The sequence below is a fragment of the Erpetoichthys calabaricus genome, chromosome 8, assembly GCF_900747795.2.
Source record: "Erpetoichthys calabaricus chromosome 8, fErpCal1.3, whole genome shotgun sequence".
Lineage (NCBI taxonomy): Eukaryota > Metazoa > Chordata > Cladistia > Polypteriformes > Polypteridae > Erpetoichthys > Erpetoichthys calabaricus.
In genome coordinates this window covers 57,909,040-57,933,109 of record NC_041401.2, presented here as the reverse complement: position 1 = coordinate 57,933,109, position 24,070 = coordinate 57,909,040, and the positions used below count along the sequence as shown (strand labels likewise).

Here is a 24,070-nt window from a genome sequence, read left to right as displayed (position 1 = left end):
GAGTATCGCCACGACTGCTGAAGGTCTGTGCATCGGAGCTGGGGGGTCCTCTACAGCGCATCTTCAACCTGAGCCTGGAACAGGGGAGAGTCCCGAGGCTTTGGAAAACATCTTGTATCACCCCAGTCCCAAAGGTATCACATCCTAGTGAGCTGAATGACTTTCGGCCTGTTGCTCTGACATCACATGTGATGAAGACCATGGAGAGGCTGCTGCTTCACCACCTTAGGCCACAGGTTCAACACGCCCTTGACCCTCTGCAGTTTGCATATCAGGAGAAGGTGGGAGCGGAGGATGCCATCATCTATATGCTACACCGATCCCTCTCTCATTTGGACAGAGGCAGTGGTGCTGTAAGAATTATGTTTCTAGACTTCTCTAGCGCCTTCAACACCATCCAACCTCTGCTCCTTAGGGACAAGCTGACAGAGATGGGATTAGATTCATACCTAGTGGCATGGATCGTGGACTATCTTAAAGACAGACCTCAGTATGTGCGTCTTGGGAACTGCACGTCTGACATTGTGGTCAGCAACACAGGAGCGCCACAAGGGACTGTACTTTCTCCGGTCCTGTTCAGCCTATATACATCGGACTTCCAATACAACTCGGAGTCCTGCCATGTACAAAAGTTTGCTGATGACACTGCTATCGTGGGCTGCATCAGGAATGGGCTGGAGGAGGAGTATAGGGACCTAATCAATGACTTTGTTAAATGGTGCGACTCAAACCACCTACAACTGAACACCAGCAAAACCAAGGAGCTGGTGGTGGATTTTAGGAGGCCCAGACCCCTCATGGACCCCGTGATCATCAAAGGTGATTGTGTGCAGATGGTGCAGACCTATAAATATCTGGGAGTGCAGCTGGATGATAAATTAGACTGGACTGCCAATACTGATGCGCTGTGCAAGAAAGGACAGAGCCAACTATACTTCCTTAGAAGGCTGGCGTCCTTCAACATCTGCAGTAAGATGCTGCAGATGTTCTATCAGACAGTTGTGGCGAGCGCCCTCTTCTACGCCGTGGTGTGCTGGGGAGGCAGCATTAAGAGGAAAGACTCCTCACGCCTGGACAAACTGGTGAGGAAGGCAGGCTCTATTGTTGGCATGGAGCTGGACAGTTTAACATCTGTGGCAGAGCGAAGGGCGCTTAGCAGGCTCCTATCAATTATGGAGAATCCACTGCATCCACTAAACAGTATCATCTCCAGACAGAAGAGCAGCTTCAGCGACAGACTGCTGTCACTGTCCTGCTCCACTGACAGATTGAGGAGATCGTTCCTCCCTCAAACTATGCGACTCTTCAATTCCACCCGGGGGGGTAAACGTTAACATTTAACATTATACAAAGTTATTGTCTTTTTTTCACCTGCATTATTATCATTCTTTAATTTAATATTATTTATTGTATCAGTATGCTGCTGCTGGAAAATGTGAATTTCCCATTGGGAGGGAGGGAGTGAGTGAGTGAGTGAGTGAGTGAGTGAGTGAGTGAGTGAGTGAGTGAGTGAGTGAGTGAGTGAGTAAGTGTGTATGTATCTATCTATCTATCTATCTATCTATCTATCTATCTATCTATCTATCTATCTATCTATCTATCTATCTATCTATCTATCTATCTATCTATCTATCTGTGCAGGGCCCTGCCTGACTGCTGTGTCTGTGTATAAATAACCGCGCTGTTGCTGTTTCAAGCTGAATAAAGCTTGTGTTGATAAAGTACTGAGACTCAGCTTCGTGTTTTAGGGTGCAAGACGGGGACTCGCACGTCACAGCACACACGCACGCACGAGCACACACACACGAGCGCGCGAGCACACATACACACACAAACGTGCGCACACACAGTCACAATGCTAATGCTGTAGTAAACATTATATGCTCGTTGACTATATGAGTGAGGCACGCCAACTCAGACGGAGAATAGGAGACGATTGCCCACAATCCCGCAGTGAGAGAGAGAGAAGAACCATCAGCTCAGTTGTGATCACATGACGCTCAGCAGAAAAACTACTCGTACTGCAAGACCTCACTCGTTTATCAAGTGAAAATTTATTAAAAATTTTTGCTCGTCTTGCAAAACACCCGTAAACCAAGTTACTCGCAAACCGAGGTTCCACTGTATGTATATATATATATATATATATATATATATACACACACACACACACACACACACATATATGTGTGTATATATATATGTATATACAGTGGAACCTCGGTTCACGAACGTCTCGGTACACGTACAACTTTGTTTACGACCAAAAAGTTCGCCAAACTTTTGCCTCGGTTCACGACCACACACTCGGTATACGAACAAGCCAGGTTCCCTTTCGGTTTGTACATGTTCAGTCTCTCACTGTGCATTTCCTGTGCAGCGAGCAAGAGAGAGACGCATGCACACACACACAGGCATGGGAGAGAGAGGTGCGCACACACACACAGGAGCACGCTAGAGAGACGCATACACAGGCGCTCCAGGCTCGCAAAAGAGAGACGCATGCACACACACACAGGCGTGGGAGAGAGAGGCGCACACACACAGTAGCGCTAGAGAGAGACACACACACAGGCGTGAGAGAGAGCGAGAGAGAGCGAGCGAGCGAGGGACGCATAAGGTAGAGAAGGCTTGTTTTTGTTTTCAGTTCTATTTACAGTGATCGGTTCGTAGCCTGCATTGTTGCAATGTTACTATTCTTGGTGGTTTATTAAATTACAGATTTTTCAAATGTTAATTTTTTCCCCTGTGCTTAAAACTCATTAAAAAAAGTGTTGTTAGCGAGCAGTTCCTAGCACTATAGCACGAACTATTGCAGTGTTAGTTTTTTCAGTGTTATTCAATGTTTTTACATTTAGTTTACCATTACGCTGTGCATTCTATGGTATAATTAACTATATTTGTGCTTAAAAACTAAAATATATATATATATATATATATATACATACAGTTCGTACGGTGTGGAACGGATTAATTGTATTTACATACAATCCTATGGGAGAAATTATACACACATATATATACATATATATATATATATATATATATATATTCACACATATATATACAGTAATCCCTCCTCCATCGCGGGGGTTGCGTTCCAGAGCCACCCGCGAAATAAGAAAATCCGCGAAGTAGAAACCATATGTTTATATGGTTATTTTTATATTGTCATGCTTGGGTCACAGATTTGCGCAGAAACACAGGAGGTTGTAGAGAGACAGGAACGTTATTCAAACACTGCAAACAAACATTTGTCTCTTTTTCAAAAGTTTAAACTGTGCTCCATGACAAGACAGAGATGACAGTTCCATCTCACAATTAAAAGAATGCAAACATATCTTCCTCTACAAAGGAGTGCGCGTCAGGAGCACAGAATGTCACATAGATAGAGAAAAGCAAACAAATCAATAGGGCTGTTTGGCTTTTAAGTATGCGAAGCACCACGGCACAAAGCTGTTGAAGGCGGCAGCTCACACCCCCTCCGTCAGGAGCAGAGAAAGAGAGAGAGAGAGAGAGAGATAGAGAGAGACAGAATTTGTTTTTCAATCAAAAATCAATACGTGCCCTTTGAGCTTTTAAGTATGCGAAGCACCATGCAGCATGTCGTTTCAGGAAGCAGCTGCACAAAAGATAGCAACGTGAAGATAATCTTTCAGCATTTTTAGACGAGCGTCCCTATCGTCTAGGTGTGCGAACAGCCCCCCTGCTCAATCCCCCTACGTCAGGATCAGAGAAAGTCAGCGCAAGAGAGAGAGAAAAGTAAGCTGGGTAGCTTCTCAGCCATCTGCCAATAGCGTCCCTTGTATGAAATCAACTGGGCAAACCAACTGAGGAAGCATGTACCAGAAATTAAAAGACCCATTGTCCGCAGAAATCCGCGAACCAGCAAAAAATCCGCGATAAATATTTAAATATGCTTACATATAAAATCCGCAATGGAGTGAAGCCGCGAAAGGCGAAGCGCGATATAGCGAGGGATCACTGTACATTATATATATATATATATATATATATATATATATATATATATATATATATATACATATATATACATACATATATATATATATATATTTATTTATATATATATACACATATATATACATTCATATATATATATACACATATCTATACACATATATATACATACATATATACACACATATATATACATGCATATATATATATATATATATATATATATATACACATACATACACATATATATATATATATATATATATATACACATACATATACACACCTATATATACATACATATACACACCTATATATACATACATATACACACCTATATATATATATATATATATATATATATATATATATATATATATATATATATATATATATATATATACACACACACACACACACACATATGAAATTTAAAGATGTTTATTCAGAAATTAAAACTTAATGTCAAATTACAGCAGCTCAAACTGGCAGATTTTATTTTCAACCTTTTCAACATTTTTGTGCATTCTGCTGAGAACAGGAGGGTCACTAAGCACATATCCTGCACCAACAGAAATGCCCTCTTCTTTAATAAGATAATTTCTCAATATTGTTCTAAAGGGTTATTTGATATTACTATATAAAAGTAAAAATAGAACCTCACATGCACTAACAACACCACTTCCTTAAAATAGGCCAAGTAGAGACTACTCTTTTTAAGGCAATGGAAACAAGTGAGCCTCCTGTCTCTCATTCTCACCGAGAGTGTTCTAATGAATTGCATTACGGTCTGGTATGGAAATTTCAGCATACTCAAATTCAACAGACTGTAAAACAGAAAAAAGTAGACAGATTATGTAAACCCTGACTTGATAAGGTGAGTCCATAGGTGGTGACTTTTAATTCTAAAAGCCACAATACAAGTGGTAACCTGCCACTGCCTATTGAACACTTTCAAAATAATAAAACAAGTACACCTTTGACCTGTCTGCTTTTTGCCCATTTTTATACTTTGCTCACTATTCTCCCTGTCACGGATTTATAACTAACCTGCATTCCTCCTGATCTTAAACCACTCTGCCTATGCCTGTTTGGCAGCAAGATGCATCACAATATGTTTGCACCACAGAACTCCAGCTGAGTGTTGCAAGTGGGATTCAAACAACAGTGCCACAAGTGCTTCATGATTTGCAGATGAACAAATAAAAAAAGTTAAAAAAATGCAATAATAATAATAATAATGTGGCAAAGTATAGTGTCAGCATGCATGGTTTGTATGAATTTAAGCTGTTTTTCATGGCTGCTTTTATGGCTTGCTAACCTGAGAAGGACTTTTGCACCCACCAGTATGTACTAGACTGAAAAAAAATGGTGGTGCACATGTTTCTGATTCTGATGACTCTTAAATTTTTTTTGAGCTGTTTGTGTTTGTCCTTGGTGTGGCCATAATAATAATAATATAGAAGTCCAATACTGTTAACCTAAGTATGTATATATTTGAATTAGTATTGGGCAACGATTACATTTTTTTTTAACTTGCTGCTTTTTGTTCTAGGTACTCATATAGCAGGATGGTCTCTTGTCCTAGGTTAGTGGGAAATTACTGCTTTTGGAGACATCTAAAAAGAGCTGGCTGTTAAAGTGACAAAAATCCAAAAAGCTTTGTATTATGACAGTTGTTTCCAGTTATCAAGTATCAGAAAGGAAACCAGATGCCATTTACTTGCTGCAATGGATGTTTAAAAGTTTTAGCAAAGAACAGCAAATTAGTTAGGCATCTCAGGTGTGACTTGTCACTCATCAAGCACCATAGTCATAAACTGACATGAACAACAAACACACAAGTATACTAAAGATCAAAACAATGAAAAATGGCTGGATTTTATTGACAGGGTATTCAACTATAAGAGGTTGTGTTATAGAATTTAAATAGCACTTGATTGACAAATTCTGACAAGAATTGTGTTAACTGACTCAGTATTTTGGAAGAGGGGCTAAGCTGCAGGTTGGGTTCCTTTTAACGATTCATTCCTAGAATATTCCATGCTCCATTATATGAAATTATGACGTGTCCTACAATAAAATCAATTCTTGCTTTGTACTTGAGGTTAGCAAGGGGACTGTGGTAGTGATTGTGTTGAGACTAATTGATGAGTGAATGTTAAAGAGTGGGCGGCACGGTGGCGCAGTGGTAGCGCTGCTGCCTCGCAGTTAGGAGACCCGGGTTCGCTTCCCGGGTCCTCCCTGCGTGGAGTTTGCATGTTCTCCCCGTGTCTGCGTGGGTTTCCTCTGAGCGCTCCAGTTTCCTCCCACAGTCCAAAGACATGCAGGTTAGGTGGATTGGCGATTCTAAATTGGCCCTAGTGTGTGCTTGGTGTGTGGGTGTGTTTGTGTGTGTCCTGTGGTGGGTTGGCACCCTGCCCGGGATTGGTTCCTGCCTTGTACCCTGTGTTGGCTGGGATTGGCTCCAGCAGACCCCCCGTGACCCTGTGTTTGGATTCAGCGGGTTGGAAAATGGATGGATGGATGAATGTTAAAGAGGTAAACATAGCGGGGTGTACATGTAAATCAAAGCTAAGAATTTAGGCATTTCCAGTATTAACTTGTTCACCAATAAAAAAAGAACTGTGGAGATTAAAGCTTTTTGTGAACACTTTAACGCAGATTACAGAGATGTGGTCCCCTTTATAAATCACTGAATAAAGCACTGAACCTAGAACTGACAACTTCAGTCTTAACTTTACAGATTCAGGCTGTCTTTTAGTCACAGCTGAAAAATAGCCTTAGCTAAACATTATTATATATTGAAATAGAGGAAATACTGTAGTTATAATTTGAGATTTACACACAGATTTTGACTCTACAAATCACAACATTCTGTAACACATGTGTGAAAACTATCATGGCCTGTTAGGCACTTCTTTGCAGAATTTAGTTCATACAGATTTGAAGCATTTTTTATGTACAGAATGTAACAAAGCCTCCTTCATTACATTCTTAGGTTAGATATGGTGTCCCTCAAGGATGAGCACTGGTACTCAGTGTTTTTGCTTTATATACAGTACTACCTGTTTGACCATTTATTCAGAAATATATTCACTTTCAAATATATGTGGATAATAAAAAGCAATATTGATTAATCAAACCTAGGCATTTTTCTTCAATTGTTTGTAAAACATGGATGAGAATAATTACTTATATTTAAACAAAGAAGAAATAGAACACATAATACAGTAAGAACACACTAGCAACATTTAACGAAAACTTGAATTTTAGTCAATCAGTGCACCTATTAAATGTTCTTTTAACAGAAATAATTTAGTGTACTTTATTACAATATATCCAAGAATGGCTTTTTCAGTTTCAGAAATAAAAGAAAATAAGAGTCATCTTACTATGCAGGATGCTGAAAATGTAATGAGTTTATTTCAAGTAGAAATGTCAATTACAAAGTTTTATTTATTGGATGTTTGAATTGTCCTGTTTCCAATATGTTTTTAATCCAAAATACTGCTATTTGAGTGATACTGGTATTGGGAAGTATAACTCATACTTGTATACTTGTAAATTTCCGCTTTGCCATCCATTCAGGTTTGGGGACAATTTCTTTAAGATGGCTTTGGTCCCATTTACTTAAAAGGCATCCTGGTTGCAGCGTTTAAATTCTAAGAGAAGACTCACTGCTTTAATCTTATGTACCTTACTAGAGGTTCTGATTAAACTGTTTACACTGCAATAATGTTACTTTTTTATTGTTGTTAATTAGTGGCCTCAAATTATAATTTTTGTTTCCATTTCTGGATCCTTTTGTGGCCACTTCTCCTCATCACAAAATGCAATGTCTTAAGACATTGGGAATTTCAGACAATAGCATTAGCTGATCCAGCAGCACAAATGAGTATCATACACCACAGCAGGGACATGTGGCTCCATTCTATGAAGAAAGCCAATGTGAATTCAGCACTCTTCCCTGGCCAAACATATTCCCACAACTGTGTCTGACACAGTATCTTTTTTCCCCATCTATAGCAACCACAAACAAAGTAAAAAAAAAAAAAAAATACTTACAAGAGTGTCTACTGTTATTTCGAGGAGTCTCACATATCTCACAGTAGGACAATAAGCAGTTATTACTGTATGTACAGGCAGCACAGTTCCACTGTTTTGTAGCTGATGGCAACATGGGGAATGCTGAAGTTTGCTGTGATTTGTGTGGCATGGCATGCAGAACACCTGTAGACTTTTCAAAAAACTGTATCTTCTTTGCTTCAATGAAACATTTAGTTTCAGAATCACTAACATATTTTAGTCTTTTGGTTTCCTGTTCAAAGTCTGTGTCATCTATATTGTCATTGGTGACTTCTTCCTCACAGGCACTAGAACTGTTTCCATAAGCCTTTTCTTTATCTTGTTCATCTTTTATGTTACCTACATTTGAGGATGGGCAAGGAAATGAATCAATGCTGTTTCTTTTTCTCTTATTTTCCTTTTTCTGACTTGGTGAGAAGAAGCTTCGTATATCATGCTGTTTTTCTTTATCAAGCTAAAAGAAAAAACAGACCTTATTATACAGTATAAACTGGCAATATCATACTTCACTATTTTATTACATTAACTTAAATAATGAAAACAAAAATGAATGCATAGACCTCAAAAAAAAAATTTCTGTTCTCCCCAGTCATCTGACCTCATCACCGGACTCATCTTTACAGACTTAAAAATTAATTCTATAAATAAGGAGTCTAATTTTCTATTAATTATTATTCTTATCTAATTTTATTTAATTTTTTTAATATCTTGTAAAGCATTTTGAGCTACATCCTGTGTATGAAAATGTGCTATAGAAATAATGATGGTGGTATTGTTGTAGAGTAGAAAGTTCAATAGCCTCCATGCTACAGCAAAGAATTTTATATCCATGTTTTAGTCCTTTGTAAAACTGTGTAATATCATCTTGAATATTTAATTTATTTGCTTCTGAAAAGCTGCTTTTAGTGCAAATTTGATTTGGTAGAACTGAAGAAAAGCAGCTGAGTGAGTCTTACCAAAAAAATAATAAAAAAATGATGAACTCTTAAGAAAAAACAAAATTTAACAATAAGCAACCAGAAAATATCAGCAGTCTTAGCAAGACCTGAAATTCCATGAAACCATGATTCAATTAAACTACTTAATCCAATTCAGGTTTACTAGAAAATGTGTCCCTATAACTGTGGGTACAAACCAGCCTTGTATGTGGGTGCCATTCCTGTACAGAAAACACACATACAGCCAACTTTAAATGTAAGAGGAACACCAATGAAACTGGACTTCAAAAAAAAAAAAAAAATAGAGCTAATTATATTTTGTTTAAAAGTAATGTTTTCAGTGAAACCACTATTAATTTTGGAACACAGAGACAAAAAGGTGGATAGGAATTTCTTAGGTGCAGCTGAATATGAAATGCTGTAGTAACCATTGTTCAAATTCTTATGTTATTATTCAACTTTATCCATTGCCTTTGTTGTTTCTTATTTATTTCTTTTTTCCTTTCTTCTGGCTTATAGTGTTTCACTTAAAACGGTATGGCATTTAATGAAATTGTGATATCCCTATTGTTTTAGCCACAAAGTGACTACAGTCTATTATGAGTGCTTTTGCTTTATGTGGCATGTGATAAAAAAAACATAAAACTTAGTGTTCTTCTGCTTACGTCAAATATGTTACATTTTTTCTCTGATTTCACTGAAGCCATTATTGTAATGTACATTACTCTTATTACAATATTATATAATAATAATTGTCCATTATTATTATTATTATTATTATAAATTTGGCATTTAAATTCGAGTACATGTCTAGTGAATTAATTCATTGGACCTCTGTATCTTTTCAATCAACAGAACCCACCTTTGGAAATAACATTAAAACATTTTTTTTTTTTAACTATGCATTATAATGAACTGGTGCCCAGTCCAACTTGGTCCTAAGCCCCTGCAAACCTAAATTTGATTAAGTGGGTTATTTTTTCTGTATGGCCGACAACATTTTGGACAGCACATAAGCAAAGGGGCAACCTGGCTGGCTGACCTTTTCAATTAGTAGTAATGGCAGCTAAAAGGAGCTATAACAGAAGAGCTGTGTTATGCAAAATCATGTCTGAGTAATGTAAAAAAAAATGATTGAAAACTTGCCTTCAGATTCTGTACCGACACCAGCTGCTCTACCAGCTCTTAAACTCTTATAATTGCTGTGTATTTACAGGTAATATCAAATCAAGTTTCTGGATGATCTGCTTAGAATGTTTAAAGCTAATAATTTTATTGACTGAAGAAATGCTTTCTTTTCAATATGAGAAAATCTATATATGCTTTGATAAGCTATATATTGTCATCAGTTGACATTTTATATACAAAATGACTTTATTGGCAAGTCAATTCATTTTGTATTCATAAAGTATTAAAAAAAATAAAAAGGACTGCTTATGCAAAAATAAAGACTGAATTAAAAAAATACTTATGTTCTCATTTCGTGTCTGTTATATAGACTGGATAATTCTTAAAATATATTTGTAATTTTGGACTTGTAATTCTTGATGGTGCTTTGGGCACTATAAGTGCAACAGTTTCTCTACTATACCTTGATCTCAGCTCCCTCATTAAAGGGATAGTCAAGGCATGGTTCATTTCATTCTTTTTGATGCCATTTTCAAATATTAGTGACTTAGTAGTTTGGTTTCTTTTATTTTTATTGATATAATGTTTTACTTAGTGATGACATATTTTTCTTAGGTGAAAAAGAATCATTTAACAGGATAGGCTTTACTCCATCTATTAAGTGGGATGGCCCTTTGACACATGTAGAGGACCCTTCACTTCCATTTTTTGTTAGTCTCTGATCATGTGACTTCATTTTCTCCCTTTCAGTGAACTTCTGCCGTAACTAACATCCCATCTCAGGTTCAGTTTATCTTAGGTATTCTTTAAACCCTACTACTGGGCTAATTCTAGGCTGTTCTCAGATTTGCTTTCATTGTTAGGAACACCATAAGGAACTATAGAGGCCACAGTGGTTACTGATGGCTACCTCCCTGACACTCATCTATGGACAGGGGCAGGGAGAATGGATTCTTAAATGCTACCTACCCTTAGGTACTGTAAGCAGTTCCCTACCATTCTACTATAGGGCGGGCCTGTTACCCTCAGACATCCTATACTGAAGAAAACTTTCTAGTTTCATTTCCATTGAAATAGGACCTTTCCCACATCCTTGTGCATCCATCTAACCAAACTAGTTGCACAAAAAGGACTTGCACATCTTGACACCCCTTTCTCTATTCAAACTGGCTGGTACAAATGCACTTCCATTGCTGGTGTGAGATCATCTCACTTTAAGTATTTTATTGGTATAAATAGGATTTTCTCTCAGGACTACAACATCAAGACTGGCAAATGCCAATCTTACTGAATCTATTATATTACTGCTCATAAATAGTTCAGATCTTGTGTTGAACAGTTTGGTTTTCCATGCCGATTTGAAAAGAGAATGCCATGCAGACCATAAGATATGCTGGGGACATTAACGTCAGCTGGAATGAAGCCAACAACTGCTACTATGCAACCAAAGACGAAGAAAGTGGCTGAAACAAGCAAACATGATGTAATGTGCAGAGTTAGGAGGACATAGATATAAAAAATTAATATTTCACATAAAATATTCATACATTAGACTACTTTAGAGGAAAACATTATCAATGTTTTTCCATAGAACATCAGATCATTTAGTATTAAAGAATATTATTTATCAAGTTAAAGCCTTGGGCCAAGGACTGATCTCAGCAGTGTGCTTATTACTACACAATAAAAAAATAAATAAAAACATAAGAAGTTTGAGAAATGAGAAGAGACTATTCAATCTGTCAGGTCCAGAATGAATATCAGGTAACAGCAGCCAGAAATGCTTGATTAGTGGATTACGTTAAAACAAATCACACTAACATTACAAAAATAATTTTCATCTTAAATTTTTTAGTGTCTTTCACAGGGACCATGAATATGGTTGATATTTGTATCCTGACACCTTCTCAACAATAAAACATTCTTTTTTTTTTTTCAGTCTGACTATTTGACCATTTCCAGGAATTCTTTCAGACATTTATTAGTACGAAGTGGGAAGTGCAATTGCTTTATGGGAAGAAAATGATCATTGTACCCACAAGCCAGAAAACTAAGCAAGCTGAGTAATAGTATTTCAACTTTAATTGAATTAAGGGAATTATGGCTGAATGGCTCCAAGGATCAGGCTTTAATCCCTGGCCTAAACCTTAATGCTTTTCCTTTGCTTCTATAATATGTATCCCAAACACATGCAAATCAGTATAATAAATTACTCAAAATTGCTTTGAGTTGTGAGAGTTTGCCCTTTGTTGGACCAGAGTCCAATTCGGGGTTGGTTTTCGCTTTGTGCTCACTTTTGTGAGGATAGACTCCAGGTTTTTCTAACTCTGTAAAGAAAAAGTAGATTAAATGAATTAACAAATGTATTAGGATATAGCGGGTTGGATAATGGATGGATGGATGGATGGATTATAATTTAACTGTAATGTAAAATGACTAACAACTTCTCACTTCTATTTTAACTCTGTATAAAATAATTAGATACCCTTTTCTAATAATTAAAGCCTACCCAGTATGCTGCACTGTTTTCATACAATAAACTGAAACCAGTTTCTTTTGCAAATTATCTTTTCTATTCAAACTACATACTGTATTATGGCACCGTAATAATTTTCAAGATTCACGTTCAGTGAGTGGCACGATCATCAATTATATGCACTGTGTGCAGTTTGTATGTTCTACTCAAGTCAACTTGGTTCACTAATCCCACCCCACCCTTATCTTATAGGTATGCAGTTTTGGTTTAACTGGCACCTGTAAATTGGCCCAGAATGAATGAGTGCTGGTTTAGTGCTCTTCAAATGATTAGTGCACTACTTTGTGCTCAATGCTGCCAAGACAGATGCAGCTCCAACTGAACTGAATTGAGCAGTCATGAAAATCGGTTGATGCATAACAGTAAAAATAATAGCATGAACAGCCTCTCAATAGATATTCTCTTTCTCCATGCAGCTCCACATGGTAGCCAGTGACTTGTTACTAAAGCTGCTCATGAATTAACTGAAATGAATGCTGCCCCTTTATGGTTTTTACAAAAGGATGATAAAAAGACAGAATGTCTCCAAGGGTGTAGTTAACAGCACCAATTATTTATTGTTGAAGAAAGTTGAACCAGAGGCAAGTGCACGTAGATGAACAAAGTTAGGATTAAACCAGAGGGATTCTATAACTTACCCTTTTAGTTTTTAAAGAGTTATGAATAATTGGAATGTGCTAAGAGGGCATGTTCATACACTAGATGTATTGATGAAATGACTGGACATATTTTTTGGAAGTGAAGCTTGACACCTGGAGGAAGGTTGATTGTTAATCTTTAGCTCCCAGTGGTTTTTTCTTATTCATATACCAGATGGTGATTTTTTTTTTTGCCTCCTCCCAATGCAGGATAATTTTTGGCCACCCAAGTATAACTATCTGTTTGAAATTATGAGCTTGCACATGGTGAAATATTTCTTTGTGCTTGAAGAATATTTGCTGGCTTAGTCATCTGCAAATACAACTGCTAATGATTGAATGTCTTTAGATATAGAATGACCCATAAAATTAGAATGTGAAGGTAAATATATTTACCATAAACATTAACTTATAACTTTCTTAAATCCAAACAGGGATTTTATAAACACAAATAAATAATAATTGTATAAAATGCAACATTAATGAACACTGTAAAAAAGAGATTTTATCCGAATATTACAGCACGCTGCTCAATAATGTTTCAGGTAGTGACTTATAATTCTTTTTTTTTTTTTTTATTTTTATAATTCACATGGTAATGCAATATATCACTTCATCTGTTCACAAGGTAAAAAACCTTGCATTTAGTAGTTTACAGTGTTCAGGGATGTCACAGCATATGATGCTATGAAGACATACAAAAATATATACAGAAATAATCCGTTTTAAAACACAGACTTAATTAAATTTTTATTCTCCCAAAAATATTTCTGGAGAATATACTGACACACAAATACAAGTGAGCCAGATTACACGACAGATTGTCTAAAAAGAATTCTTTCATTCATTAACATAAGAAGAGAGTGAGACAGTGCTTTATGCCTCAACCATTTAAAAATGCAAATTAACATAAAGTTAAAATGTTACATCACCTGCCATTATTATAATTATTATTTTCATCATTTCTGGCTTTGTTGAGTATAAAAGTAAGATCATGTTAGGTTTCCTTAACTGTTAAATTATCATCTAGGTAATTGAGCAGAAGGTAAAATTTTCAATACGTCTATAAAAGTAATTGAAAGATTAAAACAAAAAAAGAAAAGAACTCATTATGTTTAAACAAGGAATAATCTATTCTGTTTTACATTAGAGCAGGTTTAAATGTATGTATCCATATCATGAAGCCCTTAGAACAGCTGTATCTTATTATCATTGTTAGTAATTTACTTTTTGTTTCTGACTGGATGTTTTTAAGTAAAGATGATAAAGGCCATCTCTTATCTTTACAAGTTAAGTCCATGTATAATTTTTTCAACTATATAATAGGAAATGTAGAGTACTGTCTTGCTATTAATGTGTGCTTAAGAAAATATTATAGTTTACTTTTATAGTTTGTGACAAATAATGTGGAAGAATATAAATGAATTCAGCTAATCCATCTGATCACTTAATTTACCAGCAATTATTACTGGTAATGAGCTCTTTCCTAGTTAACTACTACGTTAAGTTAAGTACTACAGCATAATAACAAATTATATTCTTTCATTCCGACAATGATTTTTCTAAAAAGTGATGTGTTAAATCTTTCTGCCAAATTTAATCAAACATGACCTTATTTTTGGGTGCTCTTTGACCTACTTCTAGGGTCATACAGCTGTGTGACCTTTTACTTTCAAAGGGTGACTGAAAAAAATTAGATATTGGATTTCTGTTATGCACCAAGAGACTTTTATACAAACACTACAGTACAATTTGGGGGATGCCGGGCTTAGCCATTTCTTGATGCTTCCAATTGTTGCCATTTAAGTGCTTTCCTTGCTTTAGCATCACATATCGGAATTGTCATTATTCCTCTAAACTGAGATTACCTAAAACCAAAACTTCAATCTATGTTAGAGATATCCCATAACCATAAACCAATAACACCAAGGTTGATTAGAGATTTTACACAAAGCTGTCTCCTCCTTGTGACTCTGAACCGGATAAAGATTTGATAATAGAAGAACTTTTTTAACATGCAACAAAGGTAAAAACTACAAGGTAGTCTACAAAACATTGTCATTTTCCAAGGCCTCCTGGACTACCAGGTGTTAATTTTTTCTGCAGTTTCCTTGCTCATAAAATATACATGTGTTACATGGCATTTTATGCCTACTATTTTATTGTATTGTTAATCTACCTGAATTTTAAAAACTAGCCAGTATTTGGAAAGTAGCATGGTGACATAATAAGCAGTGTTCTGGACTTGAATGCTCTCTGTGATAGTAAATTGAAGTAGGCAAGTTTCAGATGATTTCAACTAACATGAGAGAAAAAGACCTCTTGCTTGTTGTTTGCATCATCATCCAGAAGGTTCTCACTTGGCATCCATGCAGAAGAAAAATTTAGGAACTCCCACTTATCACTGTCCTCAATTTCTGCTTTCAGTTGTTCCTTTTTTCCATTTAGGGTATTACCTGTGACTCCTTCCTATAAATAAAACACAACAAAAAGTCAAACCCGCTCTGTAAGGGGAGACTCAAACTTAAATAGAAAACAAGTATTGTCTACCACCCTATTAACATTTACATTGTTGATCTCTATAATCCTCCAGGCCAACAAAGGAACTTTCTAGGATGAGCTGGACCTACTACAAACAGCCATCCCAGATAATGGGAACCCACTTCTAGTCTTTAGAAACCTGAACAACCTCCATGTGACTTAAAATTTCAATACAGACACTTTTCATGATTAGCCACTTGCCAATGAAATGAGCTGCTGACATTCAAGTGAACCGCTGGCTCCCTCAGTCTGTTTACAGTAATCCCTCCTCGATCGCGGGGGTTGCGTTCCAGAACCCCCCCGCGAAAGGTGAAAATCCGTGAAGTAGAAACCATATGTTTATATGGTTATTTTTATATTGTCATGCTTGGGTCACAGATTTGCACAGAAACACAGGAGGTTGTAGAGCGACAGGAACTTTATTCAAACACTGCAAACAAACATTTGTCTCTTTTTCAAAAGTTTAAACTGTGCTCCATGACAAGACAGAGATGACAGTTCCGTCTCACAATTAAAAGAATGCAAACATATCTTTCTCTTCAAAGGAGTGCGCATCAGGAGCAGAGAATGTCAGAGAGAGAGAGAGAGAGAGAGAGAGAAAAAAGCAAACAAAAATCAACAGGGCTGTTTGGCTTTTAAGTATGCGAAGCACCGCCGGACAAAGCAGCTGCAAGGAAGGGAGAAATATAAAGGTAGTCTTCCAGCATTTTTAGAGGAGCGTCTGTATCCTCTAGGCCAGTGTGCAAACAGCCACTCTGCCCACACCCCCTCCGTCAGGAGCAGAGAATGTCAGAGAGAGAGACAGAGAAAAGCAAACAATCAAAAATCAATACGTGCTGTTTGATCTTTTAAGTATGCAAAGCACCGTGCAGGAAGCATATCACTTGACAAAGCAGCCACATGTAAGCCCAGCAAGGAAGAGAGCAATGTGAAGGTAATCTTTCAGCGTTTTTTGAGGAGCGGCCGTATCCTCTAGGGGTGCGAACAGCCCCCATGCTCACAATATATTTGAGGAGTTTTATTTAATATGTAATACGCGCTCTGTTTGGGTAGCTTCTCAGCCATCTGCCAATAGCGTCCCTTGTATGAAATCAACTGGGCAAACCAACTGAGGAAGCATGTACCAGAAATTAAAAGACCCATTGTCTGCAGAAATCCGCGAACCAGCAAAAAACCCGCGATATATATTTAAATATGCTTATATATAAAATCCGCGATAGAGTGAAGCTGCGAAAGTCAAAGCGCGATATAGCGAGGGATTACTGTAATAAACATATGAAAACTTTCCTGTTTTGTGATATTTTTTCCTAACCGCTAATGGATTTTTATGCTAAGTTTTTTATTTTGTAGTTAAAGTAAGGTTAACTAGCCTTTTGCTTTAATTGTTCTAATGTCTTCTTGCTTTTAAGGCATGAAGCATTTTTTACTTGTTTTAATTAGTCAGTTTTTGTAACCTATTCTTGTAACATTTCTTTCAAAACAGACCCCAAAATAATGATTACGTAATTATACTAACCTCATTTTAAGTTGATTTGGATAAAAATGTCTGCTAAGTGAACAAAAGTAAATGTAATTCACAGTAGGATGAATCAAACAATGGTCTAATCAAAAACAGGATTAAGTATAAAAATAGAGCAGTAAACAAAACACTGTATCAAAATACAAAAATAAGAATTAAAAAATACTTGAGATAAAAATGAAATAATACTAAATTTCAGGAAGTATGTAAATAATCTTAGTATTAAAGTATCACTAGAGCACCTTGATGTTAAATTTCAAGGAAAGGCATCATAAACCTTTAAATGATAAATCATCATTATTATTATTATTATTTATTCAGCAGATGCATTTATGCAACAGTATCTATTACATTTATTTTCATACAGCGAACCTTTTTAATGTTACAGTACAGGTTGGTTACATTACTTTCTCAGGGTCACTACTGATGTGTAAAACTGAAGAGACATCCTGCTCACCATGGTACACTTCCTACCTACACTAACACATAATGAAAGCCAGTCTTGTACAGTCGAATAAGCAATAATTAAGAAAATACTATTGCATATTTACAATTTAATACTATCTGAAACACTTGTCCTAAAACAGCATCTAATTACCATATATACTCACGTATAAGTCAGGTGTTGAAACCTGAAAAATCGATCATAAAATCAGACCCCAACATATACTCTCATTCAAAAATGCTACACTTACTTTTTTTTTTTAACATCTTCTTGCTTCCTCCAATCTCGCACCAGTTTTTCAGACACATCAAATTTTGTTGCAGCAGCATAGTTACCAATTTCTTTTGCCACTTCAACGACTTTTAATTTAAAAACCAGCTTCATATTTTCCACTGTAGATAAGGGATGCTCTTACAATAAGGTGTATGAGGGTGTGAGATACAAAAAACAGTGCAATCGTCTCTTCGGAATAGTTTGGGTATTACCCCGTGGTCACATAGGCACAATACACAGAAAAAAAGGCAGTGTGCTCTGTGGTTACTTTCTCAGGTGGGCGTTTCCATATCATAATTTCTTGGATCCACAGAGTGAGTTTTCCGCATTCGACTTGTATGACTGACATTATAAAATACCGTACATTATACGGTAAAATCAAGCCCTGACTTATCCACAGGAGAACTAAAAAGCGAGTATATATGGTACTTCTCATAAAAATAAACAGATAATGTAAACTAATGAACTATGATTGCTCAAATATAGGTTTTGTACAGCAGATTTAAAACAATTTCATATGCTATAACTGAGAATAGATAGATAGATAGATAGATAGATAGATAGATAGATAGATAGATAGATAGATAGATAGATACTTTATTAATTCCAATGGGAAATTCACATTCTTCAGCAGCAGCATACTGATACAATAAATAATATTAAAGAATGATAATAATGCAGGTGAAAAACAGACAATAACTGTATAAAAATAGAAAAATAAAAGTAGAAAAGTACACATACATATACAGTCATGCACGATATTAGGTGAAATAGACATTAATAGTTTTAACATTAATTATACTTCAAATGCAAGTGAAATGTTAAACAAAACTGAATGAACCTGACCTGGAACACTATTGGTGTAGCACATCATACTTTGTGTAACATTTGAAAAATGTTAAAGTCACAATATACTAGGATTAGCAAATTAAAAAAAAAAAAAAAAAAAAAAAAAATATACAGTACTCAAAATTTTTAAACATCATTAAAAAAAAAGTGATCAAAAATAAAATTTTCACTAGTGGGCAGTACACCAACACTGCATTTAAAGGAAAGGAGTTAAGAGACATAAACAATAGAGTATATGGATCACTTACTCTGAACTTAGCAGCCTTATTCCAATTTCTGCACCAAAAAAAACATGTTTGACAAAGCACCTTACACAATGTACACCAGAAACTAATAAGTGAAAAAATGAATTATTCAGCTATGATGCTAAATACTGCACAGTGTACATTATAATTATGAGCCTCTTTAATACCTCTTAATGCAAAGGTGTGGTAAACGATGCTTTATAGTTTCAAGTCCAAGTATACTTCCAATTCAAAAGAGTGGTTTCTGCTACAGAATCAGCTGATTCAGATTGTTTTACGTACTATGTGACAGAGTTTTTAAAACAACAACTGCCACATTGGATTAGGTTACATTACATTATAACTAGATCTGCATCAATCTAAGCAATTTAGTCAATCTACGCAAGCTCAACACCTTCTTATATGCACAGTTGTCATTGAGCATTTAAGCACAGAACCTTGTCTGAAAAAAGGCAATGCACCATACACCAAAGTAAATGTCTGTGGTTACGATGAACATTATGTTGGATATTGTACGTAGGCAGGAGTCCATTAACACCTGATACAGTTACACAAGAGATCACTTTAGACAAAAGTAGAGTAGTGGACTTCACTTCTAAATATACAACGTAATACCATTAATGTACATATGTTGAACACAGCTCCACAGTAGTTCCACCGAGTGCACAGTCCCTAGCATGTAGCATCAATTCAGGTAAGAGAAACTGCTTCCCGCCAGTTCCATAACTTTTAGATACAGTTCAGTTATAACGGTTTAGAAGGATGCTGTTTGCAGAGGTTATTACAGAAGGTAAGTCAAACATGTGTTAAAGCATTAATTCACTTCTTAAAGAGCAATTTGTGAAAATAATGCAATTCTGTGAGTTTAAAGAACACACTGGGGAATGATTTGAAGGAGTATTTACTGCTTTATTTAAGATTGACAATCTGTTAAACTGAAAGTGACTGAACAGTTTTTGCTGGTTACATTATGATCCTATTACAATTGGGAAGCACCCAAAGTAAAAACAATGTTTTTATGGTTTACCCTGTGGCAAGTCATCAAGATAATAAGTCAACTCGTAGATCGTTGCCTGAAGATGTCAGAAACAGACATGGCAGGCTTATTATAGCTATTGAATGATGATTGCCCTGCTTACTAAGCATGACTTAGCCACAGAACATGCATTTTTTTATTCACGCATACTACACACATTCAGCATACTACAAACAGGTTAAGACTACATAATCATACAGTGCTATATAAAATTTGTAGGACACACAATAATCCTTACCTTTCTGTTTAACATTGCCCACATCACTGTATCAAAAGTTCCTTTAGCTATGAGGTAGTGAATATGGACAGAGCTGGTCTGGCCAATTCGATGTGCTCTGTCCTCAGCCTGTTTAATGTGTCCTGGGTTCCAGTAAAGCTCAGCAAATACAACATGAGTAGCAGCCGTGAATGTTAATCCCTTGACAAAAGTTTAGAAAAACACAAAAAATGTAAATCACATTTATTCAAAAATTCTAACATGACAATGGAAAACACGCATACACTCCAAATTAAATAATAAGACGGCAGTATATTGTAATATCACTTTATGCAGGGTTGCAATATTTCTTTGTTTGTAAGTATTTAAAAAATGCTGAAGCCATTCTTTTACTGGAGACATGCTGTACTGATGTGTTCTAAATCTGTTCAGAAAAGGATAAGGTTGCTATTATTAGTAGTACAGAAGAAACAAAAAGACAGAGGCAGAATATACGAGCTGTGCCATATTTTACATTTTATCATGTTGGCAACAATGCACAAATAAAGCAGTTGTTACTTGCCAAATGAAACTGTTATATTTACAGTATGTTTGAACGTGTAACAGAAAAAGAGGAGTGGGATTAGTTGACTCAATGAATAAAATTGAACAACAAAAAATAACAGACATAAATATGTTTGACAAAGTGTTTGCTTAGGATATTAGACGCCCAAAGCATTACAGGTGACTGGGAAGTCTATCACTTTATATGCATTGTCTACAATTAGATGCACTGTCATATCAAAGAAATGGCATAATCCACCATATTCCTACCATCAGACCCCACAACACAGCTCGGCTCCTTGATTTTTTGGGGGCTTTAAAAGGCTCTAATTCCTGAGAATGACAGTGGAGTGGTGAGACCTGACCTTCCACAATATGTAGTTATTTGGGACAGTGTCAGTTGTCATCACTCAAGTCTTGTCAGGCAATGGTTTGTTGCCCAACAACACATGTCAATTGAGTTCTTATCACTTGATTTACCCTTCTTCAACCTAATTGTGAAATTCTTCTCAGCATATAGCTGACATGCATATAATCACAGGCTCCATGACAACATGTCTCTATTGGAGGAAATGGATGCAGCTTGTGAAGATGTCAGCATGGAGGAATGCTGGGGGTAGATATGGCATTCAAAAAAGCTCTTCCCTGATGACAGTGGCCTCATTCAGCAAGATAATGTGCCCAGCAACACTGGAAAAATTATTCAGGAATTGTTTGAGGAACATGACATAAGAGTTCAAGGTGTTGACTTGGCTTCCAAGTTCCCCAGATCTCAATCCAATCAAGCAACTGTTGGACCTTCACAATATTAGGCAGGTGGTTTTAAGGTTGTGGCTGATCAGTGTACACTGATAATTGCCAGGATCTGCTGTCAAAGTATCAATACATCACTTGGATTCAAAGTTATTCTTGAGGGTTTAAGGGTATTTTTACTCTGTAATGTAATGTTTTGCAAAGCCCACACATACTGGTCCCAGTAGTTCAGTATAACATTCAGTCCAGTAGTATATAGTCTTTACACTTCAATCAAGAGATGGCTCCTCCCATGTGCCAAGTGCTACCAAGTTAGGTTTGAGCTCCCTGTAACCCTGAGTTAGATTAGCTGGTTCAATAAAGGAAGTATTGTTAAGGGTTTTTTTTTATTTTCTCCAAGTCATTTAGATTGTACAACACTTAAATGATTAAGTGCATTTGATAGAGAATTTAACTTTATTTTCCTGGCATTCAGAATAGGATAACAGAAAGTTAATTTCTTTCACCACCTCTACCTGCTTTTCTATTAGTAACTAAAGAGCCGTAGTTTACTGGTTGTCCAGAAAGCTCTGTCATAGCCATTTTCAAAGATTAGGCTGTAACAATTTGGTCATTGTTTTAAGTTTCCAAAAACATTCACATTCTTAACATGTTAAATTTTATTTGTTTGTATATTTAATGCTCACAGTTTTGGAAGATAATGTGTGGAGTTTTTTATAATGGCATTGTGCAGCTTTGTAAGGCTAAGTACAATACCCATATACCCCTTCTTCTTCTCTGCAGGTGGTTCCAGTAGTTCACAGCTATAATTACTAAAGAGGTTGGTGGTTCTACAGGTACTGTCCACTATATACAATGGGAAGCAAAAATACTATTACAATGAGGTAATATGGGTTATTATTGTTATACAGTGGAACCTCGGTTTGTGAGTAACTTGGTTTACGAGTGTTTTGCAAGACGAGCAAAACTTTTTAATAAATTTTGACTTGATAAACGAGCGAGGTCTTGCAGTACGAGTAGTATGTACATATACGCTTTGTCTGCTGAGCATCATGTGATCACAACTGAGCTGATGGTTCTTCTCTCTCTCTCTCGCTGCGGGATTGTGGGCAATCATCTCCTATTCTCCATCTGAGTCGGCGTGCCTCACTCATATAGTCAACATCCGTACGAGCGTATACTGTTTACTGCAGCATTAGCATTGTGACTGTGTGTGTGTGCTCGCTCGCGTGTGTATGTGTGTGTGCTCGTGCATGCACGTGTACTGTGACGTGCGACTCCCCGTCTTGCACCCTAAAACACAAAGCTGAGTCTCAGTACTTTAACAACACCAGCTTTATTCATCCTGAAACAGCAACAGCGTGGTTATTTATTGTAGAGGGATCTGCCACTCTCCTATACACAGACACAACAGTCAGGCAGGGCCCTGCGCACTTATAATGTTCCTTGTATCACCCATCGACGGCAGGCGCTTATAGCATGTTCGCGATCTTTTCGGATTTGCTTTTACGGCGAACTGCTACAGTGCTGGGAGACTGTGATTGCTTTGGAACGCTCTTCCGCGAGTCGTCCCGTTGGGTGCAATCCCACAAGAGTTTAGAAACTCACTCACACCAGCCATGATTGTTTTCTAAGGTAAAGTGCAGGTTAATTTGTTTTATGTATTTTTACTTTATATTTTGAATTACTGCAATGGATTGGCACCCTGCCCGGGATTGGTTCCTGCCTTGTGCCTTGTATTGGCTGGGATTGGCTCCAGCAGACCCCCGTGACCCTGTGTTCAGATTCAGTGGGTTGGATAATGGATGGATGGATGGATTTTGTATTAATCATTTTTATATGAATAGTTTTGGGTTGTGGAACAAATCATCTGAGTTTCCATTATTTCTTATGGAGAAATTCACTTTGATAAACGAGTGCTTTGGACTATGAGCACGTTTCCGGAATGAATTATGCTCGCAAACCGAGGTTCCACTGTATATTCTATGTTAAAAGATTAATATAATACTAAAATACAGAGTGTCTGCTTTAATTTCTGGGCAATGTTTCATCAGAATCAGTATCATTTTATTGCTAGCATGTGAAACATACCAGAATTGATGTTGGTTAGGTGCAAAAACATGGAATATAAGACATTATCAACTCAAGACAACAAAATTTCATCCCACCATTAATCTGACATTGTGCAAACAACTATACAAATACAACAGTTTCTCAAAGACATTTACAAACTTCAATAATACCCTCAAATAAATGGAAAAACTATAAAACAGTACAAATTGAGAAAGTATGAAGTATTTACAAATAGACAAACAGCATAGTTACCAGTTATATGTTGT

General features: G+C 36.4%; 1 protein-coding gene across 1 annotated transcript in view; it reads right to left on the bottom strand.

The window, feature by feature from the left end:
* zranb3 (zinc finger, RAN-binding domain containing 3) overlaps nucleotides 1-24,070 on the bottom strand; it is a 346,469-nt gene that overhangs the window by 32,497 nt on the left and 289,902 nt on the right. The window contains exons 11-13 of the mRNA XM_028806547.2: nucleotides 20,457-20,636; nucleotides 15,615-15,779; nucleotides 8,050-8,524 (exon numbers count right to left, since the gene is read on the bottom strand). Coding sequence (XP_028662380.2) covers nucleotides 8,050-8,524; nucleotides 15,615-15,779; nucleotides 20,457-20,636 — 820 coding nt within the window. The remainder of the gene's footprint in view (nucleotides 1-8,049; nucleotides 8,525-15,614; nucleotides 15,780-20,456; nucleotides 20,637-24,070) is intronic.